Below are 12,700 nucleotides of genomic sequence, written 5' to 3'. Positions count from 1 at the left end.
GATCTACACACACACACACACACACACACACAATCCCTCGGGATGAAAAACAAGACTGGATCCATCCCACCAACATAACTAACTTTATTACTGGAAACCATATAAATCTTAGTGTTACTCTGTGGCTGTAAGCAGAACCCACTGGTCTTACATACATCATTTATACACTCTAATTGCGTGTTTACAACAACAGCTAGTCACAGCTAATCTGAGTAAGTAGGAGGGGATGGATATTCTAATTCCCAGTCATGTATTTGAATGTTATTAAACAGAATATGAACTGCATGATATTCATCTCCCTCTGGATCCTGTGTGGCTCACTTGGGAAGAGTGTGGTGGTAACAACGCCAGGGTTGTCGGTTTGCTTCCCGCTGGGGCCACATTCAAATGTATACACTCACTGAACTGTAAATCGTTTCGGAAGTTTACATACACCTTAGCCAAATACATTTAAACGCAGTTTTTCACAATTCCTGATATTTAATCCTAGTAAAAATTCCCTGTTTTACGTCAGTTAGGATCACCACTTTATTTTCAGAATGTGAAATGTCAGATTAATAGTAGAGAGAATGATTTATTTCAATTTAAAAAAATTCATCTCATTTCCATTGGGTCAGAAGTTTATATACACTCAATTTATATTTGGTAGCATTGCCTTTAAATTGTGTCAAACGTTTCAGAGAGCCTTCCACAAGCTTCACACAATAAGTTGGGTGAATTTTGGCCCCTTCCTCCTGACAGAGCTGGTGCAACTGAGTTTGTAGGCCTCCTTACTCATACACGCTTTTTCAGTTCTGCTCACAAATTGTCTATAGGTTTGAGGTGAGGGCTTTGTGATGGCCACTCCAATACCTTGACTTTGTTGTCCTTATGCCATTTTGCCACAACTTTGGAAGTATGCTTGGGTTCATTGTCCTTTTGGAAGACCCATTTGCGACCAAGCTTTAACTTCCTGACTGATGTCTTGAGATGTTGCTTCAATATATCCACATCATTTTCCTGCCTCATGATGCCATCTATTTTGTGAAGTGCACCAGTCCCTCCTGCAGCAAAGCACCCCCACAACATGATGCTGCCACCCCCGTCCTTCACGGTTGGGATGGTGTTCTTTGGCTTGTTAGCCTCCCCCTTTTTCCTCCAAACATAACGATGGTCATTATGGCCAAACAGTTCTATTTTTGTTTCATCACTCCAGAGGACATTTCTTCAAAAGTATGATCTTTGTTCCCATGTGCAGTTGCAAACCGTAGTCTGGCTTTTTTATGGCGGTTTTGAAGCAGTGGTTTCTTCTTTGTTGAGCGTCCTTTCAGGTTATGTCGATATAGGACTCGTTTTACTGTGGATATAGATACTTTTGTACCTGTTTTCTCCAGCATCTTCACAGGGTCCTTTGCTGTTGTTCTGGGATTGATTTGCACTTTTCTCACCAAAGTACGTTCATCTCCAGGCGACAGAACGTGTCCCCTTCTGAGCAGTATGAATTCTGCGTGGTCCCATGGTGTTTATACTTGCATACTATTGTTTGTACAGATGAATGTGGTACCTTCAGGCGTTTGGAAATTGCTCCCAAGGACGAACCAGACTTGAGGAGGTCTACAATTTATTTTCTGGGGTCTTGGCTGATTTCTTTAGATTTTTCCATGATGTCAAGCAAAGAGGCATTGAGTTTGAAGGTAGGCCTTGAAATACATCCACAGGTACACCTCCAGTTGACTCAAATGATGTCAATTAGGCTACCAGAAGCTACTAAAGCCATGACATAATTTTCTGGAATTTTGCAAGCTGTTTAAAGGCACAGTCAACTTAGTGTATGTAAACTTCTGACCCACTGGAATTGTGATACAGTGAATTATAAGTTAAATAATCTGTCTGTAAACAATTGTTGGGAAAATGATTTGTGTCATGCACAAAGTAGATGTCGTAACCGACTTGCCAAAACTATAGTCTGTTAACTTGTAGAGTGGTTGAAAAACGAGTTTTAAGGACTCCAACCGAAGTGTATGTAAAATCCGACTTCAACTGTATATACTGTATTCTATTCTATTCTACTGTATTTTAGTCTATGCCGCTCCGACATTGCTCGTCCAAATATGATATATTCTTAGTTACATATGTTATTAGATAATACTTGTTAGATATTACTTGGTAGATACTACTGCACTGTTGGAGCTAGAAACACAAGCATTTCGCTACACCCGCAATAACATCTGCTAAACACGTGTATGTGACCAATACAATTTGATTTGTTTTGATTGAACGTTTCTCTCCCCACAGAAGTCCCTCTGAGGTTGTCTTTTTTTATTAGGTCTCTACTTGTGTTCTGTTCTGTCTGTCGTTGAGTGTATTTGTACTACTTAGAAAACACACTATCAACTGGAGACCGAGGTTTTCTCTGTGATAAAGGTCTGTTAGAACAAGTCAATTTCAGGTCGTGACAGAGGCAGGAGCAGCCATTTGCCTATCAAAGAAATTAGGAGTAACGCCATCAATCAAAGTTTGCCGACTCAAATTATGTCAATTAGCCTATCGGAAGCTTCTAAAGCCATAACATAATTTTCTGGAATTTTCCAAGCGGTTTAAAGGCACAGTCAACTTAGTGTATGTAAACTTCTGACTCACTGGAATTGTGATACGTGAAATAATCTATCTGTAAACAATTGTTGGAAAATGTACTTGTGTCATGCACAAAGTAGATGTCCTAACCGACCAAAACTACAGTTTGTTAACAAAAAATTTGTGGAGGGGTTGAAAAAAGAGTTTTAATAACTCCAACCTAAGTGTAAGTAAACTTCCTACTTCAACTGTAGATGTACATTACATGTCTCTATTGTAATGTATTTTATCTCTCTGAGTATAACCTTCATAAATAAAGGTGAAATAAATACACTTGTATCCACAGAAACCGTACGTGTGTAAGGTCCCCGGGTGTACGAAGCGCTACACGGACCCCAGCTCTCTCAGGAAGCACGTGAAGACAGTCCACGGACCAGAGGCCCACATCACCAAGAAACATCGCAGCGACCTGCCGCCCAGCAGACCCATGCCACCCAAAGAGAATGGAGAGAACGAGACAGGCCGGGGCATGGAGGAGAAGATGGACAGCACCTCGAGAGGCACGGAGGACTACCTGCAGGTCACGTCTATCAAGACGGAGAACTCTGTGGTAAGGGATCATCTGGCGTTGCAGCCTATCATCCAATGAGAGATCATTTGGGGTTGCTACCTGTCATCCAATGAGAGATCATTTTGGGGTTGCAGCCTGTCATCCAATGAGAGATCATCTGGTGTTGCAGCCTATCATCCAATGAGAGATCATTTGGAGTAGAAGTGGAAATATAAATCGGCAAACACAGACAGTTTTACCATACGGTTATGTTTACCATACGGGGGCGGCAGGTAGCCTAGTGGTTAGAGCGTTGGGCCAGTAACCGAAAGGTTGCTAGATCGAATCCCCAAGGTAAAAAGCTGTCGTTCTGCCCCCGAACAAGGCAGTTAACCCACTGTTCCTAGGACATCATTGTAAATAACAATTTGTTCTTAACTGACTTGTTAAATAAAAAATGTGTGCCTCCCAATCTATGGTTAAGCCACTTTATAGATTTGTGCAGTCAGATAATACTCTTCTACTTTCTCAGTCTGAGCCCCTATTAACAATGGCATGCAAATCTTACCTAACAAACTTTTATCCTTCCTATTTAACACTCTCTGCACGTTTCCTTTCCATTTCTCTTCTCTTTGAACTTTTCCTTAAGGACAGACATTACTAAGGTGAGCACAGCTTCAGTTTGAGCTTCAGTTTAATACAGAATATCTTTCATAATATCTCCCGTCATTTCATCATCATGTACTACTGCTGTGTGACAAGCCACAGCCAGTAAAAGAACACAGTCCAAAAATGTGTATAATAGTTATTACAGAATTTTAAGTCCACATACTGTACACCCTAAAGAGGGACTGGGGAGCCCAACAACCCAGAGAGCCATAGATTCATAGCCCCGTGTGCCGGCTTAGCATGTACTCAAGCATCCTTTCATCTCTCCCACTTCTAATTCACAGACGGTCTTAAGGGAGCTATAATCTGTAGCCACCCCAACCAACACTCGTTATTTACAATTAAAGTTGTGGAGAAAAGAACTTGCATGATTCACTGTACATCTCCTTTATGTTGTTATGTTATCGCTGTTCTACTTTCTCTTCGTTAGATGGTGATCCCTTTCCTCTTTAGATAGTTTATAAACATGTTGTCTCTCTCTGCTTCTCTCTCTTCCACTCTCTCGCTCTCGCTCTCCTTCCCTCCCCTCTCTCTCTCTCTAGATGTATCAGTCCAGCCCTGGTGGTCAGTCGTCATGTAGCAGCGAGCCGTCACCACTTGGCAGTTCCACCAACCATGACAGTGGAATAGAGATGGCCCTCCACAGCAGTGGAGGAAGCATGGGGGACCTGACTGGGCTGGACGACCCCTCGGGGCCCCTCATGGACTCCTCCTTCTCTGGCCTCTGGTCTGGGACAGCAGGGGTCGGGGTGGGCCTCCACCTACGTCAACACCTAGGCCCCAGCCACATCCACAGACTAGAACACCTGAAGAAGGAGAAACTGAAGACGGTGAGGGACTCCTGCCAGTGGGCCAATCATCATCCATCTCCTCCAGTCCAGAACACCAAGCTACCGCCCATACCAGCAAACGGTGAGTGAGCATAAAAAGAAAGAAGTAACCAGTGTTTTCATAATTATCCTTTTTGAGTATTCAGTACATTCAGAAAACTACTCAGACTATATTTCTCCTGTGTGAAATCCATGTCTCCAGGGTCCCTTCTGGAGAGAGGAAACATGGGTGGTGGGCCTGGATCGTTCCTCAGCCTCAGTGAGCTGTGTTCCAGTAAGGTGACTGTCCTGAACCAGCTGGACCATCTGATGGAGCGCAGGGACAGCACCACCAGCACCGTCTCCTCTGCCTACATCAGCCGGCGCTCCTCTGGCATCTCCCCCTGCCACTACAGCCGCCGCTCCAGCGACGCCTCCACGTTCAGTGGCCACCGCCACAACAACATCAGCTCCACCGGCTCCTACGACCCCATCTCTACAGACCTGTCCCGGAGGTCCAGCGACGCTAGCCAATGTGGAGGTGGTGGAGGAGGGGGAGGACTGCCCAGTCACCTCAGCCTCACCCCCGCCCAGCACTACCACCTCAAAGCTAAATATGCGGCGGCTACAGGTGGAGCCCCACCCACACCTCTACCCAACATGGAGAGGATGAGTCTCAAGACCTGCATGGCCCTCTACAGGGATGCTTCCCAGGGAGACTCGTTGTCTGGTTACTCCTCCTTCAACCCCATTGCCCCCAGTGGTGTTCCCAGGCGCTGCAGCGGCGATATGGGAGGCTATAACGGCCGCAGCATGATGCCCCACGAAGCTCCGTCCAACATTCCCCGTCGGGCTAGCGACCCCGTCCCACGACCGCCGTCCCTGGACCCGCTGTCCCATCAGCCTCAGGTGCAGCGCTACAACAGCATGGGTAACATGCAGAACCTCCACCCACACGCCTCCCAGCCCAACCAGGCCCTGTCTGCAGCCGAACGGCGCCACCAGCCGCGCTCCGACGGCAGTCTGCAGCGATACCCTTACTGCCCCCGGCCGCCCAGCATCTCTGAGAACGTGGCCATGGAGACCATGGCTGGCGACATGAGCGGTAGTCGCAACAACAGTGAGGAGGAGATGATGGTACTTCCTGATGACGTCGTTCACTACATCGCCTCTCAGGGCGGAGCTGGAGAGTCAGACTGTGCCAGCGGGTACAACCGACAAGCACAATGTGGTTTCCATGGAAACGCAATAAACCCTAACCCCCAGCAGCAACAGCAGTTTTACCACCAGCAAAGGATGGCTGTGGTGGACACCAATATGAATATGAACCCCTCGTCTGCACCACAAACCATGCGCCTCTCCTGTGCCCTAAGCCCAGGCCATCCGCCGCAGTCTTTCCCCTCCTTACCCAGTAAGACGAGCACCATGCCGGTGCAGTGGAACGAGGTCAGCTCAGGTACTGTGGAAGCTCTTCACAACCCAACCCAACAGCTGCCGTTCGGTCGAAGCAACCCAAACCTCGCCATGGTCCAACAGAAACAGAACTCGTTCCAGAAGCAGAATCTTAACTCCAACCAACACATTGCACAGATTATCCACAAGCTGGCTCACGCAGCCCAGCAGGGGAGATGCATAGAGCAGCATAAGGATGACTCGAGGCTGAGCTGTGTCCAGCAACAGAGTCTACAGCAACAGCAGCCCGCTAATGCTAACCTCAATGAACCAGTGAGTCTCGAGTATGGGTTTAACCAGGGTCTTGGTCCCAGCGATGCTAACGCTAACCAGCGGTCCTCCTGTAGTAGTATGGTAGTTGGTGGCACTCTGGGTATGTTGAGCAAAAACGGTAAACAACAACAGACAGTGCACACTGTAGACACGCAGAACAGCCGGCTGGGGGCGCAGCCAGGGGGGAGTCAATCGTCTCAAGTCACATTTAAGGATAGCGGTGTGAATTCTTCACGGATGATCTCACAGAACTATAATATAGCGTCCCAGGTTCAGCATCCCATCCAAAATGGAGGTCAAATACTCCTCCAGCCAAGACCGCCCACAGAACCTAAGTCTCTAAGCAGACAGCATTCAGGGTCGATGACAATGCAGCGACAAAACTCAATTGGCAATCACTGCAGCAATGGCAACAACACAGACAGCAATGTTATGTTCTACACAGGACAGATACACGTGTTTGAGCCAAACGGAAACGTCAATATGCAGATGATGACATCATCAGTAGTGGACGTTCTTCAATGTCCCTCAGACAGCACTGAGACCGCCATGACCTCACCGGGAGTAAGCAACCAGGTCTCCAGTACGGTGGACTCGTCCAATGGGACAGGGGCAGAGGAGCCCCAGATTGACTTTGACACCATGCTGGATGACGGGGACCACTCCAGCCTGATGTCAGGCACCATCAGCCCCAGTATCCTCCAGAGTCTGTCCCAGACCTCCTCCAGACTCACCACCCCCCAGAACTCTGTCACCCTGCCCTCCCTGCCCCTCCCTGCAGGGGGCAGCAACATGGCCATCGGCGATATGAGCTCCCTGCTCACCGCGCTTGCAGAAGAGAACAAGTTCCTCAACATGATGTCATAAGGACGATCCCAAATACACTGAAGGCAGACAAAGGTAAAACCAGGGTACCTACCTTGGTGTATTTGGCCCAGGACGTGTGTTAAAAGAAATGACCTATTGTAACCCAAGCTCTATGAACGATAGTATATCTACCACCAAGAGTTTAAACTGACTGTGTGAATGACAAGAGGGGAACCTACTAGTTAACATTGTTGCAGAGGTCCTCCTGACCATGTGATTGAACACTAAGCACCTCATTGGAGAATTTTGATGACCACTAGAGACTAAGGAATGTATGAGATTCTGAAGACTTCCTGCTAAAACACCACTATGTTTGTGCTACTTATTGTATTATCCTGTACAGTATCATTATGGAGCTAATATGGCGATTTCATATCTATTGAGAAGCCATATTTTGCCTTAGATGAGTAAGTAAGTATAATGTAATCCACAGCACAATTCTGTTAATGTTGTACATGAGATAGTGTACAGTTCTGCAGTAAAACAAGTTTACCAAGTGCCTGGCTATGCCGCAGAATATGCAAGACAAGCATATGACACAGTTCACGTTGAAACGCAACCAGGTCCTTCTGTATGATATGGATTTGGGATTTTTCGATCTTAAAGACACACGTATATATAAATAGTGTAAATGACTTGATCTAAAATGATTTGATTCTTTCTTTCAGATCTTATTTGAAACTCATTTTTAAAAATTCTGTCAGTGAAATTGCTAAAAAAAAAAAAAAATATGGGAGAAAAATGATTAAATAATTCAATAGAGTCAGAAGAAATCTTTTTCTAATCTATTTAGTCATGTCAGGTCTATTTCCATACAGTGTCTTCGATATGAGCCATTGTCTTATTTGTCTGTTTGGTTGAGTTGGACTATTGAGATGAACAGTGACGTCTCAGTGTCGGGGACAAGTTGTGACTGGAATTAAGCAACAATTTCAAAAGAATATGCAATTATTGATACATATTCTGGGGGTGATAACATTGCCATTAACGCTTGGTGATGAATTAGGAAAAATCGAAAAAGGGAAAAAGGATCCTCCTTTTCAGTGTCAAATGACTTTTTCTCCAGTGCAGCCCTTGATGATGACGAGGATACTAAGATATCATAGAGTATTAGGAATCAAAGTTTTTTTGTATACTTCCATGCAACTCTGTTGTGTTGGATATGTATATATATTTTGTACATTTTTCTGAAATACAATATTGTTTTTTTGTTTTTTTACAGAATTCCTGTCTGGTGAGTTATTTCAAACCATGGTGTTTTTTCTCATGGAATATGACATGTTTGAAATTAGGTTGCGTTGTTTTAGGTCTCTAATATACAGTACCAGGCCGATTGAATTCAAATTGGCCTGTAAATTCATATTACACTTTAGTAGAAAAGAAAAGTACAGAAACCCCCCCACAATACAAATGGTACGTTGTTGTATTTCCCAATCCTTGGTTCAAAACTGAACATGGAGACAGTCGACACAATGGACAGTAGCCACTACATCAGAGAGTTGAACTGTTCTTTGTTAACCTCTCCTTTAATCTCCTTTAATCTTAGAAGTATATGAGTGTATATGAGAGAAAAACTTTCTTCTTTGAAGCCACACAAGTTTTCTCTCTCCTTGCTGCCAACAGAGCAGTTGTCCTCCACACCGTATCCTATCATATCAGACATTTCTAAGACACCGGCTATCTTTCAAGGTGATTATGGAGGCTTTGAAATAGGTTCTTCTGACCCTGTCTTGCCCCTGCTTGTAATGTTGACATGGACACAATACTCGTTTCACTCCAGAAACAGATGAGAAAGGACACACTCGTAAAAGCGCAGAGTGCATACAGAGCGGTTTAAAAAGTTAGCCTGCGTGTAGTCCAACATTAGCATTGTCAGATTGGCCCAAAGGAAATGCCTGTTGAAACCACATAAAACACACACCAGTTGAGTGAGAGAGAAAGAGCGAGAGTGAGGTCCAGGGAGGGACAAAGCGTCAAGCAGAGTGTTAGCGCTGAGGAACAAATGATTTTATTCTGACAGCTAATTCAACCGAGAATACGTTTGATCTGAGGTTTTTGAGAGCTTTTGCCACTGGAATTCCTTATTCTCTCAGAAATGAAAGCGAGAAAATAGCCTGAGGATATGAAATCGTATCAGTAAAGGGGTTAGTGAGACTCGAGTCATAAATTAGCAACACCTCAATGTATTGGTAGATCTAATAGGATGATAATAGGGAGATGTACTGACTTGTGCAGTATGTATAGACTACAAACACATCGTCTATATTAGGCAGACATTGAGGGGGAAAAAACTTTGGTCCTTAGAAATCTGGAGATGTTTTAAAAGAACCCAGGTTTATTACAGGAGGCACCAGCCTTAACCTCAATCCTAGCAACCCTAACCCTAGCTTAATGTCCACATCCCGGTTCAACCCTAAGCCTCAACCTTAACCCCCCTAACCCTAACACTAGCTCCATGTCCACAAGTACCAGTTCGGTTTTCAGTCAACCAACCAACGGTGCAGTAAGTCCTCAGTCCTCAGTAAGTCCTCAGTCCTCTGTGATATTATTAGCCGAGGTCATTTTCAACCCTTTCTCATCACAGGGCCTTCAAAGGAAAGCATGTCCCTCTAAACCCTGCAGTAAAGCAGACACGTCTGTTGTGAATTAAAAGGGCTTTCGAGGTATGCATTTTACAGCATGTCCTGCATTCTTCAATCCCCAAGGGGAGAGGAATGTGATTTACAGGGTCTCTTTATGAGTGACAAGGTATTCAGAACACACACACACGACTCTCCATACAGCTGCCCACAGACATCAGCCACAGACAGTCTGGCACACGGCACAGCGGGGCAGCTACATGCTGACTAACACTGCCACTGGTCTGGACTGGTCTCCACCGCTGCTAACCACGGGACCTGGAACAACTCAAATGATACACTGGCAGCATCCACAGGCTGATGAAAGACAACCGAGATACACCATCTCCATCCAGTCAAGCCTGTGGGACATGGGACTAGAGCTAGAGCAGTGTACTGAGCCACAGGCCCAGGAGAGGAGCACAGTACTAATGATGCTTTAATATAGCGCTGCTGTCCTCTGGAACAGGCCCTTGACTGATTGGATGAGCAATGAGAGCAGGGCAAAGAGCTGCAAGCGCCATGCTGGAAAATCAATCAATTAACCAAGCAGGCAGATCCAGGCTGGCTCGTTTACAGGCAGCGGGCAGGCAGGCCCCCCTAATTACCACACAGGATTAAGTCCTTACATCGCTCAGCATGGGGTCTAAAACAACCATCTTTGGGTCATTGAATAGAACAACAATTGCATTTGATTATTCAACAAATGAAGCATTGCAAAAGATGATGTATGTAATGACTTGTCATTTTAACCTCAGTAAAATGGTGCTTTGAAAGTTTCCTAAACCAGCCCTGCCTGATAAAAATTCTGAACACCTAGTTTGTCTTCTGCAGCACCCCAGACCTTCGTCAGAGAAGGCTTTCATCCTGTGTCCCCTAGTCAGAACATCACCATCCACGGTGGTTCATCAGATCAGCCTCAACACACACACACACTTCCCCCTGCGGAGGGGCCTACACATGTCTGTTAGTGATCTGCCGGAGATCTGAGGGTCTCTTCGTTCTCACCAGGCCCCCGTGAGAGCTTCCAAGAGGGGCAGCCAGCCCCCCCCTCTCGCTCCACTCTGCTGGTGCTCGCTCTCATTTAACTTCCAGAGTGAAGAGCATTTGCTGCATGAGACACACCCGGGCCAACACACTTGAAGTGCCTCTCCTACATCTCCTGGATGTTGTTAATTAGATATAGCACAATACCAAAGCTCTCCTCTCCCAAAGTGGTGTCAGGGGCTTCTGTCAGAAAGAGAGAGAGAGAGAGCGAGAGAGAGAGAGCAAGCAACCACAAAGTTGTCAGCACAAGCAGGAGAGGGGGGAAATGATGGGTTTCCCTGCATATAGGATGTAGCAGTGCCTGGGCTGGTCCATATTAGGGAAATTATTGTGTTTGAAATGTGATTGTCCCATGCCTTCTCAGATGGAACAGCACATTTTATATATGGGCAGCCAGTCTACACGACGACAGTGTTGCTCACTGTTTGACCGGCCGCATGGGAACTCAAATTGATTCATAAATGAACGTTGTCTTTCAGTGGCAAAGAGGCCCGGCTTGATATTATTTTAATAAAAATGAATGCCCTATCAGGGATTTTCATGCATGATCCATCAAGGATGGCATCACAAGCAGGAACTAAGGCTGCGGGGCTACTTGTAGGGAAGATTCGGCCTTGTTAGCATGTAATATGTAATAATATGTGTGATAATGCACGGCTGGGGCTTGAATGGTGTAATGTGGTGTTTGATAAGCAGCACAAGGGAGTGTAAGGGGGGGGGGGGGGGGTTAGAGGACATGCAGTCTCCTTCACCATCTCCTTTGTGACAAAGTAGATTTTCTTTGACTGACAGGGTGGATCCGGTGCTCATTGGACCAGCAACATTGCAATCATTCATTTAATCAGAATTCTCCATTGGTCAGAGACACCATTCAACCCAACAACTAGCATTGGCTTAGAGTGCCACCATGTCTCCTTGATATCCCTGGTCATTATATGATCTCAATGATGGTTAAATAACCACATTACAGGATTAGTCAAAACAGCACATGAATATATATTTTAGTGCTAAGTTATATTGTCAAATGCACAGTTAACGTGAAATGCTTAACTTGTATGCTCTATCTAACAGCGCAGGAATCAACATAAATGTTTAATTAATAAAAACAATATATATATATATAATAAAGAAAACATGAGAAACAAGAAATTAAATAGGAAGCTATGGTGGTTCAATGTTAAGTGAGCATTGTCTTGGAGTCAAACACTAGATACAAGTGTTTTAGAGCAGGGTACCCCAACTGGCCAAATGTTTTCTGAGCAATAACAACAGTTAATATGTTTTATTGTTGGACATAAGACTGTAAAAATACCAGCAAATCCACTCCAAGTGATTTCAATTTTGGAAATATGTTCCAAAGTATTCCCAAGCATAATAGAGACATACAGTTGAAGTCAGAAGTTTACATACACCGTGGCCAAATACATTTAAACTCAGTTTTTCACAATTCCTGACATTTAATCCGAGTAAAAATTCCCTGTCTTTGGTCAGTTAGGATCACCACTTTATTTTAAGAATGTGAAATGTCAGAATAATAGTTGACAGAATGATTTATTTCAGCTTTTATTTCTTTCATCACATTCCCAGTGGGTCAGAAGTTTACATACACTCAATTAGTATTTGGTAGCATTGCCTTTAAATTGTGTAACTTGGGTCAAATGTTTTGGGTAGCCTTCCACAAGCTTCCCACAATAATTTGGGATAATTTTTGGGAATTCTGGCCCCCTGACCCTCCCCTCAAGAAAGAAATTGGCCCGTGGCTGAATCTAGTTGATGATCCATGTTTTAGAAGGTCCAAAGAGAGAGAAAGATCTCCTTGAATAGTATTCTCCTGCAGCACTGAGGTGAGCGGTGCAGCAACC

General features: G+C 44.8%; 1 protein-coding gene across 1 annotated transcript in view; it reads left to right on the top strand.

Moving 5' to 3' along the window:
* LOC129840493 (zinc finger protein GLI2-like) overlaps positions 1 to 8,397 on the top strand; it is a 72,785-nt gene extending 64,388 nt beyond the window's left edge. Inside the window, exons 12-14 of the mRNA XM_055908410.1 lie at positions 2,900 to 3,163; positions 4,315 to 4,684; positions 4,805 to 8,397. Coding sequence (XP_055764385.1) covers positions 2,900 to 3,163; positions 4,315 to 4,684; positions 4,805 to 7,173 — 3,003 coding nt within the window. The 3' untranslated portion in view covers positions 7,174 to 8,397. The remainder of the gene's footprint in view (positions 1 to 2,899; positions 3,164 to 4,314; positions 4,685 to 4,804) is intronic.
* The last annotated feature ends 4,303 nt before the right edge of the window (positions 8,398 to 12,700 follow it).

This window comes from Salvelinus fontinalis, chromosome 41 (assembly GCF_029448725.1).
Source record: "Salvelinus fontinalis isolate EN_2023a chromosome 41, ASM2944872v1, whole genome shotgun sequence".
Taxonomy (NCBI): domain Eukaryota; kingdom Metazoa; phylum Chordata; class Actinopteri; order Salmoniformes; family Salmonidae; genus Salvelinus; species Salvelinus fontinalis.
The sequence above is the reverse complement of the archived record's forward strand: the minus strand, read 5'-3'. Positions and strand labels throughout refer to the sequence as shown.